The 20,476-nt window shown below is 44.4% G+C and overlaps 2 protein-coding genes across 2 annotated transcripts in view; one reads left to right on the top strand and one right to left on the bottom strand.

The window, feature by feature from the left end:
- Positions 1-716: 716 nt before the first annotated feature.
- PDE12 (phosphodiesterase 12) lies at positions 717-7,186 on the bottom strand. Its single transcript, XM_062201126.1, has 3 exons — positions 5,506-7,186; positions 3,911-3,989; positions 717-3,514 (listed from the first exon to the last, which is right to left on the bottom strand). Exons 1-3 carry the CDS (start codon positions 6,814-6,816, stop codon positions 3,072-3,074), a joined length of 1,833 nt encoding a protein of 610 aa, XP_062057110.1. The 5' UTR covers positions 6,817-7,186; the 3' UTR covers positions 717-3,071.
- An 11,540-nt stretch (positions 7,187-18,726) lies between these two features.
- Positions 18,727-20,476, top strand: part of DNAH12 (dynein axonemal heavy chain 12) — a 215,349-nt gene continuing 213,599 nt past the window's right edge. Inside the window, exon 1 of the mRNA XM_062200177.1 lies at positions 18,727-18,896. Coding sequence (XP_062056161.1) covers positions 18,727-18,896 — 170 coding nt within the window. The remainder of the gene's footprint in view (positions 18,897-20,476) is intronic.

The following is a 20,476-nucleotide window of genomic DNA, read 5'->3' as shown; positions in this document are numbered from 1 at the left end:
CAAAACAAAAAAAACCCATCTACATTGCTGAAGGAATGCAAATAGTGTAGCCACTGTGGAAAAGTGTGGCAATTTCCAGAGAATTACTATATAAACCAGCAAAGAACAAAAAACATGTTCAAACAAAAACTTGAACATGAATGTTCACAGCAGCACCTGTCACAACAGCCAAAAAACAAAACCCAATGTCCATTTAGATTCCTGCAAGTACCATATTGAGTAAAATATTAACATTTTGAAAATTTGTTTTTTGAATTGTTTAAAAAAATCAGTATTAGCCATATTTCATAAGAGATTTTCCCTTATGAGTTGTCTTGTGATAAACAGTGTAGACTTTTAATTTTCATTATAAATGGATTGTGTTTGTCCCAATCAAATGAATTTATTTCATAGCTAAAGAATACAAGATCTCATGTTAGATCACTGGTCCTTCCCCTCTCTTTTATATTACGGTCCTCAGAGCTCCATCTGCAGATTGAAACCAGCACGTTCTGATGAGAACCACACTTTAGTCCTCAAGAAAATTTACATCTAATGCAATTCTTGGAAATCTGAAACAAGTGATTTTAGTACTCAGAAGTTTAAAAAGATGACAATTTATAGTCAGAAATGATGTTTGCTAACGAATTATAAACTAAACTGTGAAAGAATTCTAACACTCATAATAAAAAATTTTGGAATGTTACAAGAACTGAACATCATAAATGTGGCTTACCACAGAGTTGCTAGATTTCACTTATTTTATTAAAATTAAATATACCACAAAGTTCAAATGTAATAGAAAAATTCAAAGATAGCTTTTAAACACTTAGGCATTTCTGAATAACACTGTATTCTAACTAATGGGTTCAAGAAAATTCAGTATGCAGTTCATGTAATTTTCTTGGTGTTCCCTACCTTTGAACTCCAATCATTTTAACCTATCTGGATTCCAAAGGTTGGGCCAGAATACATGGCAGTTCACAACATTCCATATCCCAGTATTCTGAAATATCTAAACAATCTGAGTAAACTACTGAATGAGCAGATATCAAATTTAAGGATTCAGGATATGGAATGCATGATTAAGTGTTTGGTTTTTCTGATCAGAGTTCATTCTGTTTGGCCATGGTGTTAATATAAGATCTATATGCTTTTTTTCATGGGCATGAGTAATTACAATTTTTTTCTTTTAAAATGTTTGCCTTTTTCTGAGAATTCTGGTTTTTTCTCAAGAGTCTGGTCAACATGTCTGTTTGAAAGCAGACCAAAACTAATATAAAGAAAAAAATATACATATTTTGTAAAATAATCATATTCTGGCTTTTATTTGAGACAGAGTGCTCTCATCCACTGGTTCACTCCCTAATGCCTACAAGTTGGAAGCCAAGAACTCAATCTAGTATCTTAAGTAGGTGGCAGGAACTCAATTTACTTAGGCCATCAGTGCTGCCTCCCAGGGCCTGTATTAGGACACTGGAGTCAGAAGTTCAGTATCAAACCCAGGCACTCCAATATGGAACAGGGAAGTATTACCCTCTAGGCCAAATACCCACCCATCATAAATTATTTATGTACCTGTAAACTACTCTTAAACAAAGTTACTTAGGAAGGCACAGTTTGGTAGTATCAATTTTATATTTACAGCCTTTTCTAAACAAGATCCCTAGAAACCGTTACCTTAACTTTTAAGTTCTTTGAAGTTTGCTCTAGAGTGCAGGTAAAACCTTTTGTTCTCAAACTTACTAAGCCAAGAGTTAATGACACATTTGATGGTGAGCAAAATATGAAAGTATAGACAATTTTATCAAGAGAGCTGTGACAGATTTAAGGGTTTACAGATTAAAGAATTTGCAATAAATGCTGTCATGACTGAAAGAAAAATCAGAGCTCTTCTTGAGTTGAGTAGGCTTTTAATACTTAAGCTAGAAGTGAAATGCAGAAATACAAGACAACATTACAGTTAGCCTGAACATCAAAAAAAGGCACCACTAAAGAACTGCAAATGCATGGCAGTAAATGAAGTAAACCTCACTGGCTAGTTGAGGTTGGACACTAGGACCACTGCTTGGCATTTCTAATTTTAAAGTCTGCCTTCACATTTTGTTTTACAGAATATAAATTATATATACGTTTGCCCTGTATTTCAAACTATAAAGCTGAATGAAGTCTATAAAAAGAATAGCTTTTTACATCAGAGGTGCTAAAAAGCTCCACTGTTCCCCCTTCTCTATAAAAACGGACAATTTTGATAATACATCTAGCATAGAAATGCTCAACATTTCATCAAAAATTTTAAACCCACATCAGCAGCAGGTTCTCATTAAGATTCTGTGCCCATATGATCAAATGCCTTGCTGAGTTAGAAACATCCCCGCTGAATTAGAAATACGTTCCATGGGCAAGAATTAGATACAATGAGGTCACGCTGAGTATGTTGCTACTCATTTTGAATAGTAAATTGTGCTTGCATCCTAAAAAAAATGAGCTGCAGTAATAAAAAGAATTGTACTCATTTGTACCATATACTGAAAACTAAAATCATAAAACAAAATACTGTGATAGTTAAAAAGAAGAAGCAATAAGAATTGTTGATGGTGTATTGTAATCTTTTGTCAAAGCTCTGAAATTGTATTAAACTGCCGACCAAATTGAGGTAGAGGTAGACCCTAATGTTACTCCTTCAGAATGCAGGTCTCTTACCTTATCTATATGTATTTCCCCCCTAATTATATAAACATGATTCAGTTTAAAATGTATATGATGAATGAAAAATTATAAAATCATTGAAATGGTTGTTAAAAAAATTCTTAATTACTGACTTCAAAATCACTTAGAAAAATGTATCCAATAATTCCATTTTCTTCTTGCTAGTCATAAATATATTTGGGAAAAGAAGGGTAGAGAAAGTATACGATGCAAACATGAGTGGTCTCCCAGTGAGACATCTGCAGCTTAACTCGTAGGGTATAACTGTTTTGCCTTAGTTTCTGATTTTCCTCATTAAAGGTTAGATGTAAGCTTTGATTAGCATTTTCTACTAAAGTAACATTTCTTTTTCAGACTTAACAGAAATTCCATTAAACACAAATCTATTTCCATTTTAAATCACATACAAGTGCTATGTGATCAGAAGGATGGGAAACACTAGGTAAGGCCTGGTGGGTGGTAACTTCTTCATGACTAGGTAATGGAATCACCTGTTCAACCTCTAAAGCATTTAAGTCAATGAAAATGTAATCCAGACATCCATGAAAGCCACCAACATAATTTGTGTAAGCGGGTTCACCACAAGCACTCTTCAGTTTGAAGAAATGTGTGAGAGACATGTTGCATCTTTCCTCTTCTCCATTAGAAGTCCAGTCTTCATGGTCCTCTGGAACGTTGCCATTGATAACAAAATGATACATCCCTGCTGATGGTGTACTGTTAAAGTCCCCACAAAATATAACTGGTATGCCAGCATACAGATCACATGAGACATGTCTAATGTGAGCCAAGGCGACTGCCATTTGAATGAGCCGAATGTACCCGCCTATGAATATAAAAAAAATCACAGTAAGTATTTTGTAAGTTATCTTTCAGGAGTGGGGAAATTTTTTTCTGTCAAGGACCATTTGGATATTTATATTATCATTTGAGAGCCATACAAAATTAAGTTAAAAAGTAGCCTGCTATAGATTTATTGAATTTTGAGTCCTGCCTGAGGTTGTGTTGGTAGGGCCAGACCAAATGATTTCACTAGCCTTACTCAGCCCTCGGGCCAGATGTTCTCCAGCCCTGCTTTAGCTTACAAAAAAACCAAAACATTACAAAAAAACACAAAAAACTACAGACCTGGGTGACATTCAAGACACATATTTTTATAAAACAGCTCTAGCAACCTTAAGTAACCATCTGTAAGTCACTTGTGAAACCAAATAAAACCTACCTTTTGGATGCCAGTAGAGATGAGTATTAGCAACACATATCTTCTTAGAGGAGTCCTTTGTAGACTGAAGAACTGAAACCTAAAACAAATGGAAGGTGCCAAGAGTTAGTCGGTGTCTGCCCATGTCCATCTTTTAGCTAAGACTCTATGATAAACTCAAATGGTAGTCCATATTGTACCCTTGGTGAACTAAGATCAGTATTATGAAATCTGTTATATGTCTTAGGACATACACAGGTCAGTGTAATATGTTTTATTCATAGTCCAACCCATAAAGCTGATATGAAAATAACCCACTTTAGATGCTGACACAAGGTTGGGGACAGTGTTTCCAAGCAGGAAGTGCAGTGACTGAAGGCAGGCAGACCTAGGTTTGGATATGCACTGTAACACTTACAGCAGTGTACTTGGGAAACTTTTCTGAGCCAGCTTCCTATTGGTAGAAAAGACAAAACCATCCACCTCATAGGGAACTGCGTGGATTCAATTAAATGAACTTACATCCAAGTGCAAGAAACCTAGGAGGTGCTTAAAAAAGACGGAAGCAACTCTTTTTACTTTGAACATCAATTTACTTAAAAAATTTGGACAAATATGCAAAGAACATGTTTTTAAAAATGAAGATGGGGCAGCATTGTGCATAGTGGTTAAAGCCGCAGCCTGCAGTGCCAGCCTCCCATATAGGCACCAGTTCGAGTCCCGGCTGCTCCACTTCCAAGCCAGCTCTCTGCTATGGCCTGGGAGAGCAACAGAAAATGACCCAAGTGCCTGGGCCTAAGCACCCACATGGGATATCCGGAAGCAGCTCCTGGTTCCTGGATTCGGATTGGCTCAGCGCAAGCTGTTGCAGCCATTTGGGGAGTGAACCCGTGGATGGGAGACCTCGCTCTCTGCCGCTCTCTAATTCTGCCTTTCAAATAATTAAGTAAGTTATAAAAAAAATTAAAATGGGGGGCCGGAACGCCATAGCTCACTTGGTTAATCCTCCGCCTGCGGCGCCAGCATCCCATATGGGTGCCGGGTTCTAGTCCCGGTTGCTCATCTTCCACTCCAGCTCTCTGCTGTGGCCCCGGAGGGCAGTGGAGGATGGCCCAAGTGCTTGGGCCCTGCACCCGCATGGGAGACCAGGAAGAAGCACCTGGCTCCTGGCTTCGGATCGGCGCAGCGCCGGCTGTAGCAGCCATTTGGAGGGTGAACCAACGGAAGAAAGACCTTTCTCTCTGTCTGTCTCTCTTACTGTCTATCTGTCAAATAAATTAAAAAAAAATTTTTTTAAATGAAGTTGGATTAAGCTTTATAGTAGCTAACACCCTGCTCAATGAGGGTATACTGAACCTACGGGTACTTTTCTCCTATCGTCTACGTGTCTCTCTCACTAGGTCTGAAGCACCATCAAAGTCCCAGCCTTGCAGCAGGCAACCTGCAGCGTGACAGGCACGCTCTAGATGTTCTTAAGTATCTGCGGAATGAATGGAGACTGAACTGCCGAAGAAGCCAGACTAGCACACTAGTCAATAAGGTCTAGCTAGTTTCATCTCAATTACAAGCCCACCGCAGATCGGGCGACCACGCGAGAGACGGGCAGAGCGGCTTACCTGCAGGACAGAAGACCTCTGCAGCACCTTCTCCTGCGCCAGCGGGTACACGGCCAGTTTCTCCAGCAGTTCTTTGTGCAAGGGGTCGGACTCCAGGGCTTCGTGGAAAGCAATGTCATGCTGGCTAAGGAGGCTGAACTTAGACCTCCGGTAGAAAGTGGCCAGGCCTTCGTGCTGCTTGATTCGAAACACCCCCTCCAGCCCGAAGGCCTCGAGGGCGGGCACCAAGCTGTCAGAGAACACCGCGCGGTCTACCTCCTGCAGACAGATGAGGTCAGCGTTGTAGCCCGTGAGTTCCTTCTGGATTAGGTTCTGGCGGTAGTCGAGCTCCAGGGCGTAGGGGGCACAGTACGGGTACAGGACCGTCCTCGAGAACTCAGTCTGGGCGTAAGTGTCCGCCAGGATGTTGTAGGAGACAGTGCGGATGAGAGCGTCCTCTGTCACCTTCTTGGTGTAGAGATGCCGATGGTCAAAAGTGCAGGTGCCAGGCCCGGCCTCCACCGGACATACACTTTCTAACTCCCGGCTAGGCCCGAAACGCTGCCCATTGCCTGGCGTGCAACGAAGCTTGAGCCGTAGCCCGATGTCAGCATTGGACGGGGTGTAGACGCGCTCGTCTACACCCGTCTCGGTCCAAGCCGAAGATGGGGCTGAGGAGGCAGACAACGACGAAGAGCCACTGCCCTGAGCTTCCGACGCCCCAGGCTTGGTCTCCTTGTACCAGCGGAAGAGGCAGCTGGCAGGATCCCCAAACTCGAGGCTGAGCTTGGGGCACACGGGGAAGCCAGCCATGATGTAACGCGGCAGCTGCAGCTCGGTGAAGGCGGGCGGGTTGCGCTCCACCTTGTACTTGACATCGCCGATCTGCAGCACCGCGCCGTCCTGCCAGGCGTCCACGTTGAGCACATCCTCAGCCACCGCCTCCTCCCGGTAGTACAGCTTCACGACCGGCTCACACGGAGCCGCCGGCTCCGGCCCGGGCCCTGCACAGGCCGCGCCGCCGCTCGCGTTCGGCCGGTTCTTTCTGCTCTTCTTGGCCGCGGCCGCCTTAGCGTGGCCCTTGAGGGCGTTGGTAGCGATCCGACTGAGGGCCCGCCCCAGCGGCTCGCTCTGGTCGCGCTGCATGTTTTTGTGGCTGCCGTCGGCCAGAGCAAACGACAGGCTCAGCTTGGGCTCCGAAGGCACACAGCGCACTACAGCGCGCTCCATGGCGCCCGCCGCTGTCTCAGCCGCCGCCTCGGCCCGGCTGCGCCGCTCCACTGCCGTCCGCACCCCACGAAGCGCAGCGCGGGCGCCTGGGAGCCTCCACATGAACCTGGTGGCCCAGAGGCCGACAAGATCGGCAGCAGAGCGGCGGGCCCAGGGTCAGATGGAGACCGAGGAACCGCAGCCGCCGGCTCCGGGATCCATTCAGACTCGCCGACTTCCGCCCGCTGAGGCGCAGGGGCGCAGTGCTCACCACCTCGCAGATTCGCCAGACCCGCTTACCTGACCCTTCCTTCTGCAGCCACGCCCGTCTCTCATTCTACAAAGCTTACGTTTTATCTTCAACCTGAGTCAGAATGGTGAGGGCGTAAAGAAAATACAGGAGTGCCAGAGGAGCACAGTAGACTCCAAGGTCTTGTCGAAAGTGCTGTTTGGGGACGTGCGGGATAGCGCGGCGAACCGGAAGTGTCTGGGAGAGCCGTCACGTGTCGCGTTTCGCTGAGGGAGGCGGTGCTGCCTGTGGAATCGAAACCGCGGCGCGGCCCGCCCGGGCCTGGAGTGCTGGAGGGCGTGGCAAGCGTGTCCCCGGGCCTCTGCACCCGGTCACCGAGCCGGCTCGCGCCTTTCCCAGGCCCAGCGAGCGCCTACGCGCCGAGTTGAGCCTCTGTGGTGGGTAATAACGAGCAGTGTACAGGAGCTGCCATGTGGTGAGCGCCGACTCAGCCAAACAACGCCACGCACGGTGTCTTATTTAAGCCTCACAGTTGCTGTGCGGTAGGAACCCTTACCTGTCGCTGAGAGGTGTGACGACGCGAGGGCTTGAGTGATCTGCTCGAGGTCACACAGCTGGCGAACTGGCGGAAACAAGTACTTCTGAGAAATCGTGGGAAGCTGTTCATCTTCAGGGAGTGAAGAGACGGGGAGACGCCTTTTTATGTAGAGTTGGCAGATTTCGCAAAGAACACAGGATGCCCTCCCCCTCCCCGAATTTGAATTTCAGATAAAAAAAAAAATACTAAGAAAAATGGTTGATCTGAAATCCGCACTTAGCCCATTTAGCTGGGCGTCTTGTGTTTTATCTCCCGGTGTTTTAAAGACCTTGATGTTGTCAGCGGGCTTGGCTTGTAGAGCAGAAAGAAGGCCAGTGTCGGTGAAGCCGCAGGAAGCCCAAGGGAGAAGCGTGGCAGAGGGCAGAGATTGTGCAGTGTGTTCTAACCCGCGCTGTGACGTTCTAGACTTGCTTCCAGCTGAAAGGGAAGGCGTTCGGGTTGTTTTGCTATCATGAGAAAGTTTTTTTTTTTTTTTTTTTTTTTTTGACAGGCAGAGTGGACAGTGAGAGAGAGACAGAGAGAAAGGTCTTCCTTTTGCCGTTGGTTCACCCTCCAATGGCCACCGCGGTAGCGCGCTGCGGCCGGCGCACCGCGCTGTTCCGATGGCAGGAGCCAGGTGCTTCTCCTGGTCTCCCATGGGGTGCAGGACCCAAGCACTTGGGCCATCCTCCACGGCACTCCCTGGCCACAGCAGAGAGCTGGCCTGGAAGAGGGGCAACCGGGACAGGATCGGTGCCCCGACCGGGACTAGAACCCGGTGTGCCGGCGCCGCAAGGCGGAGGATTAGCCTACTGAGCCGCGGCGCCGGCCAGAAAGTTTTAACTTGCATTTTTCTCAAAGGGGGAAAACTAAAAACATGTAGTTACTTAATGGTGGGAAAAAAGTTCCTTTTTCTTTTTTAATCTTTATTTATTTGAAAGATAGTGTTGCAGACAGAGGGAAAGGTCTTCCAGCTGGTGGTCACTCCTCAAATGGCCACCGTGGCCGAAGCTGGGCAGATCTGAAGCCAGGGGCCAGGTCCAGGAACCCCTTTGGCCATCTTCCACTGCTTTCCCAGGCCGTAAGCAAGGAGCTGGATCGAAAGCAGAGCAGCTGGGACATGAGCCAGTGCCCATATAGGATGCCGGCACACACACAGAGGCTTAGCCTACTATACCACAGCACTGGCCCCAGAAGTTTCTCATGCTGTAATTCTCTTTGTTCTCTGTATAATGTTGTTTAAAAATATTCATAAAACTTTCATAATCCAGCAAAGGATTTTATAATTTTTTAAACCTTTAGAAAATTTTTTCCTGAAATCTTTTTTTTATTTTAATTTCAATTAATGTTTAACATTCAACATGATTTATTCATTTTTGAGATTTTTTTTTCTTTATTTGAAAAGCAGAAATAGAGAGAAACATTACATCTGCTGGTTCACTCTCTGTATGGCCACAATGGCCCAGGCTGGGCCAGGCTGAAGCTGGGAGCCAGGAGCTTCTTCCGGGTCTGTCAAATAGATGCAGGGGCCAAGGTATTTGGACCATCTTCTGCTGCCTTCCCAGGCCATTAGCAAGGAGCTGGATCGGAAGTTAAATGGCTGAGTCTTAAACTAGCACATATATGGGATGCTAGTGCTGCACGTGGAGGCTTAACCGAAGCCACAGTGTGATTTATACATACAAGTCTAAGAACATGATGATATTCCCTTACTCCTTCCCTCCCTTCCACCCTCCTCCTTTGTACCTTTCTTTCTTTTTATTTAAATTTCTGGTATCTTTTAAAAATTGAGTTATACTTCATGTGCCATAAAGTTCACCATTTTAACATGTGCAGTTTAGTGCTTTTTAATTATAACAAGGTTGTGCAACCATCATACTGTCTTAATTCCTGAATGTTTCATCACCCTAAAAAAACAAAAAAGCCCATCTGGATAAACAATGGTCTCCATTTTGACTTCCCCCCAATCCCTGGCAACCACGAATCTACTTTCTGTCTCCATGGATTTGCCTATTCCAGACGTTAGGCTGTAAGCATACAATTTGTGGTTCTTAGTATCTGGCTTCTCTCTCTTGGCCTAGTGTTTTCAAGATATATCTGTATGGTAGCATGTATCAGTATTCTGTTCCTTATAGCCGAATAGAATTCCTTTGTATGGTTATATCACATTTTGTTTATCCATTCAGCCATGGGAAGGTTTTAATCAGGGAAGTAAACTTTTGTTTTTAAAGGTTATGTTTTTAAGAGATAACGCTGACTGTAAGATAAAGAGTCTATTATAGCAGAAGTGAAAACAGAGGAAGGAGGCTTCAGCAGCTGAACAATGAATGATAGGACATTTACAGAGACTGGAAAATGTGGGGTAGGAATATGTTTGGTGGAGAAAATCAAGGGTCTGTTTAGACCATATTAAAGTTGAGATGCTATTGCTGGAGCTCTGGCTTGGCAGGTAAGGCTGCTGTCTGCAGTGCTAGCATCTCAAATAGGCACATCTTTGAGTCCCAGATGCTCTGCCTCTGATCCAGCTGCCTGCTAATGGGCCTGGTAAAACAGCAGAGAATGACCCAAGTCCTTGAACCCCTGCACCCATGTGGGAGACCCAGAAGGTCCTGGCTCCTGCCTGTCGCCCAACCCAGCTCTTGTCAATGCAGCCTTTTGGAGAGTGAACCAGTGGATGAAAGATCCTACTCTGGGACTCCTCTTTTCCTCTTTCTCTGTAACTCTGCCTTTCAAATAAATATATCCTTTTTAAAATTTTTTTGATATGTTTATTAGGTTTTGAGAAGTTATACATCATCTCCATAGTAGCTAGATAATGAGTCTAAAAAGAGGGCAGAGATCAAGTGTGAAAATACCCCTTCTTAACATCTGAGGGCTCTAGGGCAAATGTACAAATGTAGGCCCATGTATCATTTTATTAAGTTTTTATGATTATTTATTTGAGAGACGGAGTTCCCGTTTGCTGGTTCACTTCCCAAGTGTGTACAATGTCTGAGACTGACTTTAGGCTACTACCAGGAATGAGCAGCCGGGAGCACAATCTAGGTTTCCCAAAAGGATGGCAGGAACTCAATTACTTAAGATATCAATGTGACCTCCTGGGGTCTGCATTGGCAGGAAGCAGGAGTTAAAAGGTGGAGCTGAGAATCAAACTTAGGCACTCTGATGTGGGCTGTGGGCACTTTTAGGGCTACACTAAACACCCATTCCCTGTATACCATTTTAAATCAAGTTCACAAACTGTCAAATGTATTCTGTTCTACCTTGAAAAGTATGAGAATACCTTTTTAAAAAAACTTTTTTAAGATGTATTTATTTGAAAGGCAGAGTTACAAAGAGGCAGAGGGAGGGAGGGAAGGAGGAAGGAAGAGAGAGAGATCTCTCACTCCCCAAATGGCCACATTGGGTAGAGTTGGACTAATGCAAAGCCAGGAGCTAGTAGCTTCTTTCGGGTCTCCCATGCGAGTGCAGGGGCCCAAGCACTTGGGCTATTTTCCAGTGCCTTCCCAGGCACATTCCAGGGAGATGAATTGAAGCCTAGCAGCAGGGACTTGGAACCAGTGCTCTTATGGGATGCTGGTACCACAGGCAGCAGCTTAACCCATGGCGCCACAGTGCCAGCCCCTCATTTTTCTGATATTTTAATTTTTTTTATTAAAAAATACCCATAGTGAAAAAAGTATCCTTTCCATCCCGACTCCTGTACATAGCCATTTATGAATCTATAGGCTTCCTCCCACTAATTTCCACAAATTAGAACATAGTATGCACATGTCTCAGTACCTTCACTGTCTTTTGTCACTTCTTTCAAGAGTTGTTCTGGAAGTGCTAAAACTTCTCATTGACGATTTAATTTGAATTCACACACTTGAAAATAAAAAAAATAGTGGCTTCGTGTGATATTTCTGTGAGTTTATATTCTAGCCTCAGGGCAGGCATTTATCACAGAAGTTAAGATGCTGCTTAGGACACACACATTGCATACCCAAGTGCCTGAGTCCCAGCATCGCTTCCAACTGAGCTTCCTACTAATGCACATCCTGGAGAGGTACCTAACAACAGCTCAAGTACTCGGATCGCTGCTACCCACTTGGGAGACCCAAATGGTGTTTTAGGCTCCTGGCTACTGCCTGGCCTCCCACTCTTTGTGTCACTCTGCCTTTGAAATCCATCAGCCAATCTTTTTTTCAAAATCACAATCCATCACAGAAAAAAATAGGGACAAATGTTTGGTGCAGAGGTTAAGATGCTGCTTGGGAATGCTGCTTGAGATGACTGCATCTTTTATTGGTGTGCCTGGGTTTGTGTCCTGAGTGCTTGCAATTTGAGCTTCCTGCTAATGCATTCCCTGGGAGGGAGCAGGCGATGGCTCAAGTAGTTGGGTCCTTGACCCCCGTGTAGGAGACCAGATTGAGTTCTTGACTCATCAGCCTTGCCCACACCCTCATTGCTGTAGGCAGTTGGGGAATGAACCAGGGAATGGAAGTTCTCTCTCTTTCTCTTGCTCTCTCTTTTTCCCCCTCCCTCTCTTCCTTTCAGGTAAATTTAGAAAATTTAAAAACCAAAAATAGTTATATTCAACTTCATCAGTGTTGGGAACTTTTGTTCTTCCAAAGACATAATAAAAGGAAGACAGGGGCCTGTGCTATGGATTCAGCCTCTGCCTGTTCAAGTCCTATTCCAGTCCCAGCTGATCCAGATCCCTGCTAATGTATCTGGGAAACCACCCAAGGATGGCCCAAGTACTTGGGCCCCTGCACCCATGTGGGAAACCTGGATGAAGCCTCTGGCTCCTGGCTTTGGCCTGACACAGCCCTGGCTGTTGCAGCCATTTGGGGAGTGAACCAGCAGGTAGAAGATCCCCACCCCCCCCACCTTTCAAATAAATTTTTAAAAAGAAAAGAAAAAGAAGATACGTTATAGGCTAGGAGAATATATCTTCGAATTATCTGATAAAATGTTTGTCTCTAGAATACATAAAGAACCTTTACAACCGAATGATAAAATTAAACATATGAAAACATGTTAACAATATTAGGCATTAAGACTACAATGAAGCCGGTGCCGTGGCTCACTAGGCTAATCCTCCGTCTTGCGGCGCCGGCACACGGGTTCTAGTCCCGGTCGGGGCACCGGATTCTGTCCCGGTTGCCCCTCTTCCAGGCCAGCTCTCTGCTGTGGCCAGGGAGTGCAGTGGAGGATGGCCCAAGTGCTTGGGTCCTGCACCCCATGGGAGACCAGGAGAAGCACCTGGCTCCTGCCATTGGATCAGCGCGGTGCGCCGGCCGCAGTGCGCCAACCGTGGCGGCCATTGGAGGGTGAACCAATGGCAAAAGGAAGACCTTTCTCTCTGTCTCTCTCTCACTGTCCACTCTGCCTGTCAAAAAAAAAAAAAAAAAAAAGACTACAATGAAGAAGATGGCCCAGATCCTTGGGCCCCTGCACCCACATGGGCGACCTGGAAGAAGCTCCTGGTTCCAGACTTTGGATCGGCTCAGCTGCATCGATTGCAGCCATTTGGGGAGTGAACCAGCAGATCGAAGACCTCTCTCTCTCTCTCTCTCTCTCTCTGTCTCTACATCTCTCTGTAACTCCTTCAAATAAATAAAAATAAATCTTTAAAAAAATAAAATTAAGAGGCCGGTGCTGTGGCGTAGTGGATAAAGCTGCCGCCTGCAGTGCCAGCATCCCATATGGGCACTGGTTCAAGTCCTGGCTGCTCCACTTCTGATCCAGCTCTCTGCTATGGCCTGGGATAGATGGCCCAAGTCCTTGGGCCCCTGCACCCATGTGGGAGACCCGGAGGAAGCTCCTGGCTCCTGCCTTCGGATCGACGCAGCACCAGCTATTGCGGCCAATTGGGGAGTGAACCAGCAGATGGAAGACCTCTCTCCCTCTCTCTTCCTCTCCTCTCTCTGTGTAACTCTTTCAAATAAATCTTTTAAGAAAATTAAATTAAATGAAAAAGAATGCAATGAGATACCATGATAAGTACATCAGAATAACTAAAATAAAAAAAATAGATGATCCTAGATATTGGCAAAAATTACAGAAATTCATTCGCTGATCTGTTGCTGGTAGAAATGTGCCTTCTCCTCGGGCCTCAGAATCAGCCCCTAAGGCATTTGGATCTGGCTAAAAAGCACATGAGAGTTTCTCAGGCATGCAAAGCCAAGACACTGTGGCAAAAAAAAAAAAAGACCTAAATGAAAGATTTCTGTGAGTGAGATCCCAGCGGAAAGAATGGGCCATCAAAGAAGGAGGTACCTTTCTCTGAAGGGAGGAGAGAACTTCCACTTTGATTATGGCCTTGTCTAAATAAGGTCGGAGTTTGTGAACTCAAGAGGCTTCCATAGCCTTGGCAGCTCATGACAAGAGCCTCGGGTGATTACTGACATCATTAATAAGAGTGTCAATTGTTAAATCAATAACAGGAGTCACTGTATACTTGCTCCCCAGGTAGGATCTCTGTTTTTAATGTGTTGTACTATGTGAATTAACCGTAAAACTACTACTCAAACAGTACTTTATACTTTTTGTATCTGTGTGGGTGCAAACTGATGAAATCTTTACTTAGTATATACCAAGTTGATCTTCTGTATATAAAGATAATTGAAAATGAATCTTGACGAAGAGTGGGATGGGAGAGGGAGTGGGAGATGGAATGATTGTGGGTGGGAGGGAGGTTATGGGGGGAAAAGCCACTATAATCCAAAAGTTGTACTTTCAAAATTTATGTTTATTAAATAAAAGTTGAAAAAAAAAAAAGAAATGTGCTCTCAGTCACTTTGGAAAGCAGCTTGGCAATTTCTTAAAAGATTAAATATAGACTTAACATTCAACCCAGCAATTCCATTGTAGGTTTCACTGCATGAGAGATGGAAACTGTGTTCACCCAAAGACTTAACCACATGTGTTCCTGACGGCACTGTTCATAAAAGCCAAAAACTGGAAGCAACCCAAATGTCCACCATCTGATAAATGGATAAATCAAAAGTGATATATTCACAAAATGGGATACTATTCAACAAAAAGAGTGAACTTCTATTACATACGATGTGTGGGTGGACCTCAAACACATTATCATTAAGTGAAAAAAGCCAGACAAATGTATGCTATTTATTTATTTATTTACATATTTGTTTGGAAGAGTTATAGAGAGAGGGAGACAAAACACACCAGGAGCCAGGATCCTCCTTCAAGTCTCCCATGTGGGTGCGGGGGCCTAAGCATTTGGGCCATCTTCCGTGCTGCTTTTCTCAGGTCATGAGCAGTGGGCTGGATAGGAAATGGAGCAGCCAGGACACGAACCAGTGCTCGTATGGGATACTAGCACCATAGGCAGGGACTTTACCCAGTATGCCACAATGCCAGCTCCCATAGATAAATTTTTTAAGTAAGTCACTGTTTACCTTTATGTAAGTCCAAACACAATGAAGCCCAATCATAATTGAATCTGAGATGCTAATTAGAAAAACAAAAACACAAGTCAGATTTTGAGAACTATGGCCCTTACCAGTCCTTCTTGGAGGTCCAACTAGATATCATGCTGTCATTTAAAAACAAGGTAAAACAGGGCTGGCATTATAGCATAGTGAGTAAAGCCGCTGCCTGCGATGCTGACATCCCATATGGGCTGAAGCCAGAAACCTAGAACTCTATCTAGTTCTCTTGTGTGGGTGCAGGGGCCCAAGGACTTGAGCCATCCTCCACTGCTTTCCTAGCCAGATTAGCAGGGAGCTGGTTTGGAAGTGGAGCAGCTAGTACTTGAACTGACTCATATGGGATGCCAGTATCACAGGTAGTGGCTTAACCTTCTGTCATAATCCCAGCCCCTGAATGGCTTTATTTATGTGAAGTTTCCAGATAATTCCAACCCTAAAGAAACCAAAAACTAATCAGTGGTTTTCTAAATTTAGAAGTAGGAGTGGGGACTGCCGAAGAAACTTTTTTTTGGTACTAGATTTTGATAAGGGGAACACAACTCTATAAATTTCCTTAAAAAGAATATAATTGTGTGCTTATAAATGGTGAATTTTGTGGCATGTAAATTGTATTTAAAGCTTTTTTATTTATTTGTTTTTTATTTGACAGGTAAAGTTATAGACAGTGAGAGAGAGACAGAGAGAAAGGTCCTCCCTCTGTGGCTCACTCCCCAAATGGCTGCCACGGCCAGCGCTGTGCCGATCCAAAGCCAAGAGCCAGGTGCCTCTTCCTGGTCTCCCATGCGGGCACAGGAGCCTAAACACTTGGGCCATCCTCCACTGCCTTCCTGGGCCACAGCAGAGAGCTGGAGTGGAAGAGGAGCAACCGGGACTAGAGCCCAGCGCCAACCCCATATTTAAAGCTTCTTAAAAATGATATAAATGAGGCCAGCCATGTGGCACAGTAGGTAAAGCTGCTGCCTGCAGTGCTGGCATCCCATATAGGCCATCTTCTGGGCACCATCTTCTGGGTGCAGGGACCCAAGAAGTGGCCTTATGGGCACTAGTTCATGTGCTGGCTACTCCACTTCCGAACCAGCTCTCTGCTATGGCCTGGGAAAGCAGTGGAAAATGGCCCAAGTCCTTGGGCCCCTGCACCCATGTGGGAGACCTAGAGGAAGCTCCTGGCTCCTGGCTTTGGTTCAGCGCAGCTCTGGCCATTGCAGCCATCTAGGAAGTGAACCAGTGGATGGAAGACCTCTCTCTCTCTCCGTCTCTGCCTTTGCCGCTGCCTCTCTGTAATTTTGCCTTTCAAATAAATAAATAAATCATTAAAAAATGATATATGTTGGGATTGGCATTGTGGCAAGTGGGTAAACTTGTCCCCTATATAGGATGTTGGACTGTGTCCCATGTAGGCATTGGTTTGTGTCCTGGCTGCATCACTTTCCATCCAGCTCTCTGCTAATAGCCTGGGAAAAGCAGCGGAAGATGGCCCAAGTGCTTGGGCCCCTGCCACCTGAGTGGGAGATCCAGATGAAGCTCCTGGCTCCTGGCCTGCAGCCATCTGCAGAGTGAACCAGTGAATGGAAGATCTCTCTTTATTCCTCTCTTTTTCTCTCTCTCCATCTCTCTGTGTAACTCTGACTTTCAAATAAATTATAATTTTACAAAATAAGATATGTTAGCTTAGGGCTTAATAAGGGAAGTATATCATTGGCTTATGCAACTGTGGAGACTGGTTAAGCCAGACTAAAGTGTATAGGGCAAGCTGCAGGAAAAGGAGGATCCACCCAGGGTAACTTCCCTAGACTGGCAATTGGAAAATCCTTTCTGCAACGTTAGATCTGTGCTTGATTGACTAACTGGGAAAGGCTGTGTTTATCGTGAGACAGACTACTGCCTTCCCTTTAGCCTAGTAGTTTGTAGCCAAAGTGTTCTTCAGAACCCCATCACATACTTGCTCAAGTATTTTGTCTTCTGCACAAGTAGTTTGCTTTTACAAACTACCAGGAAGTTTTGCTTATTTATTCACTCACTCAATGACATGTTTAGAGCACCTACTGTGTGCCTGATATTAGAAATGACCCCCTAAAATCTATTTATCTTTCGCACTAAATAAAAGCCTAAAATGTACCATGCTGCCTCATTTATTTATGCCAGTATTTAGAATTCTTCTCTAAATATTAGGCAAGAACTCTCTTGGACTTATTAATATTGGGATTTATTAATAAGGATATGGTGATATTGTATGGCTCCCCAAATTCCGGTAACATGTGGCACCCCAGATGGCACTTGTGGAGAACTCTAAGGGGCTGCATTTTCGTATATATTTTAGGGGGTCTTTTCCAATATCATGGCAGGCACAAAAAAAGTTCCTTACATGGTAACTGGTACGTAAAAGGTGCTCAAATCTTTGTTGAACAAATTTGCCACCAAAACATTTCCTGAATTTGTTGTGTTTTTGTGGCACATAGTGTTTGAGGAGGCTATTACCATTTAGAAAGAGTGGGCTTCAAATTGCAAAACTTCACAATTCTCTCTCCAAGCAGCCTGGTGGTTTGCACACCTGTTTGGTTTTGCCAAGGATTTCCTGAAAGTGCCGAGTAAGTAGAAAATGCAGAAAGAAGATAAACTGCTGATTGCCGGAAGCCTCTATAGGGACTCGAAGATTTTATCCCCCTCTGAGAATGAGTGTTTACAATAATTCTTCTTCCAACCGACCCAAGTCTTGCAGTTTTTCACAGTATTAAGAGTCTGATTTCCGGGCCCCTTCCAAGAGAAGGCAGTTTAAAAAAATCCTCCCCTCCCCTCTATTGGTGACGGGGAATCCTCATCTATGGCAGCTGGACAGTTCCTTCCCAGTCCGGCAGGCCGGCTGCGGTTGCGGCAGCGATGGTTTCCACGGCGACGACTCTGTTTCTAAACGGTAGGCGACCGCCACTGAACTTATTCTCGGCCAGGAGCTGGTGGCGTTCTCGAGGTTTCATGCCTCGGCACCTCCTTCTTTCCACTAGAGAAGCTTTGAACATCTCCCTCTTGTTTGTGGAAAACGATCAGACAGGTAGGTACCTTCCCCGCTCCCGGGCAGGTGGTCGCTGCTTTCCCCGCTCCCTCGCAGGTGATCTCTGTTTGGCCAACAGCTCAAAAACCAAGGCTTTCCCGCCCAAGGCAGGAGTCTGCAGCTCTTGCAAGTAGGCGTTTGCTCTCAGTGCTCTTGCTAGTGTAGCTAAGTTGTTGAGGTTTTATTTTACAAGATATTTTAGATTCGCTGTGCATTAGGTATGGCTGTTTTTGCTTGGGCAGAGCATTACAATTTGGAAGAAGTAACAAGGCTAAGGTATAATATCAATGCCTACAAATATTGACGATGTTAGCTATCAGCTTTGTGGGAGGGGGCAGTTATTTCCTTAACCACTGGATTGTTGTTGAGGTGGTGGTTGTGGTTTGCATCTAGGGAAAACTTTGAAACCAGGCCCAGTAAGGATTTGTAGAGAACACGTAGTTCAGTTAATTTCAAGTCTTGACTTCATTTCTTCAGAGTAAGTGGGTGACAGAATTCTTAACAAGAATCCCTTTCCATTTATCTGCTATTGTCCACTTAATACTACACTTGGGAGATGAAGAGTCTTGAATTTCATATTTGGTGTTGGTGTGCATAGAGGCTTGTGTGTCTATGACATTTGTATATATAAGCATATTGTATATTAAGGTTTGCATTCACACTAGTGGCTATGTGAACTTGTTCTCCTTTAGAGTCTCTTCATCTTTAAGTGACCAAGATGTCCGATCCAGACAGAGCTGCCATCGAAGAAGAAAAGAAGGCTCTGAAGTTGAAGTTACCCCCCATCGTCCACCCCCCAAAAGACATAGGTGTCCTCACACCAAGTCAGAGTGAACTGATCAGCTACAGAAGAGCCAGGGAGCAGCAGAGGACGATCAACCAGTTAGTGTGAGTGGCCGTTGCACTTGGGTGCAGTAGTGGTGTCTACATTCATACCAGGGTTGAACTGTGTAGCTCGTCCATGGGCAAAATACTGTCTCCAAGTTCATTGGAAAAGCCATCGGAAAAGTGTTAAAGATAGTAAAGATTATACAGTGCTTTCTCTTTCAGGAGTTGTTCTGTCTATAACTGCCCGCAACAAGCCTGTGAGGCACTGGGTATTCTCTGTGCCTCAGTTTTCTCATCTAGAAAAAGAGAAGTAAGCCAAGGTCACAGTGCTGGGGCTTGGAGCTGGACAGCCTGATTCCAGAGTTCTGGTGCTTGACTGACTCAGCACCAGCAGATAACCATGTATCCCTGAAAGTAAAAGCAATTTTTTTTCCACGCAAGAGAAAACATAGTCCAATACCCTGTTCTTCCCCACTCCACCGTTTAGTGGAAATTGAAACTAATTTAGGCACTAACTACTGAAGGCTGTGATAAGGCTGGTTCAGTTCAAGTTACTATTTCGTGAAATCCCATAGGCACCTGATTGTGCTGAGCTCTGAGGAGAAATACGAAGAAGAGCACCTGGATCTCATTTACAACATAATAATCCAACACTGAACTGTAAAATGGGAAACATCTCTTTGAGGGATCCTGCTTCTTGTTCCACATTCTCATAAAGATTTATGCAATTAAGTGTTACTGTTACTGACAGTTGTTAATAATTTATATTTTTGCTAATTTTACTTTTAATTAAATCTGTTAATCATATGAATTGTTTAATATTTTTATTAGACCATCCATCCTTAATCACTAATAGCCATTCATGTACTTTAGAGATGCTAATTTTTTTTAAGATTTATTATTTATTTTGAAAGAATTATAGGGAGAGGGAGAAACTCTTTGGTTAACTGGTTCACTTCTCAGATGGCTGCAACAGTTAAGCTAGGCCAGGCTGAAGGCAGGAACCTGGAACCCTATCCAAGTTTCCCACATGGGTGGTGGGGCCCAAGTACTTGGTATATTTTCTGTTGCTTTTTCTGGTGTATTAGCTGAGAGCTGGATTGAAGTGAAGCAGCAGGGACTACACCAACTGTCACTTAGATGGGATGCTGGCGTTAACAAGCAGCGACTTAACCCACTGTGCTACAATGCCAGTCCCTGTTGGAGATAATTTACCCATTGCATTCTTATGATTCAGCTGAATATTTCAGTTTGTTTAGAGAGTAAACAAGAGCTCTATAGGAGTGACTTAAACACTTGTCACTATTTCACATTGTCGTGTTAAACTGCTTGAAATTCCATGAATTCTGTAGTTTCTTCTCTAGCACTGCCTCAGTTAAACTAGTTTTGAAGCTTTGTAGACCAACTTTTCTAGAAAGCCTTCTCTGAATCCCTTTATGCAGCCTTAACCCTTTCTACGTATTTCTCTTATATCAGTTTATTTAGCAAATGCTAAATACATACACAACAGAAAAGACTATTGAAGAGATTTGTGTGCTCTGTGGGAGGAGACAAATAGGAAAGACGGGTGTAGGTTAACCTTTTAGATGGTTATAGATGCCATGAAGAACCAAGATAGTGGGATGGAGACGGGCAAGGGA

The sequence above is a fragment of the Lepus europaeus genome, chromosome 9, assembly GCF_033115175.1.
Source record: "Lepus europaeus isolate LE1 chromosome 9, mLepTim1.pri, whole genome shotgun sequence".
Taxonomy (NCBI): domain Eukaryota; kingdom Metazoa; phylum Chordata; class Mammalia; order Lagomorpha; family Leporidae; genus Lepus; species Lepus europaeus.
Note: the sequence above shows the minus strand (reverse complement) of the source record. Positions and strands in the feature narration are given on the sequence as shown.

Coding starts and splice junctions, on each gene's coding strand:
- PDE12 (XM_062201126.1), bottom strand. CDS start 6,816: ATGTGGAGGCTCCCAGGCGCCCGCGCTGCGCTTCGTGGGGTGCGGACG. Junction 3,990..5,505: donor AGAGGTCTTCTGTCCTGCAG/GTAAGCCGCTCT, acceptor CATTTGTTTTAG/GTTTCAGTTCTTCAGTCTAC. Junction 3,515..3,910: donor TCTCTACTGGCATCCAAAAG/GTAGGTTTTATT, acceptor TTATATTCATAG/GCGGGTACATTCGGCTCATT.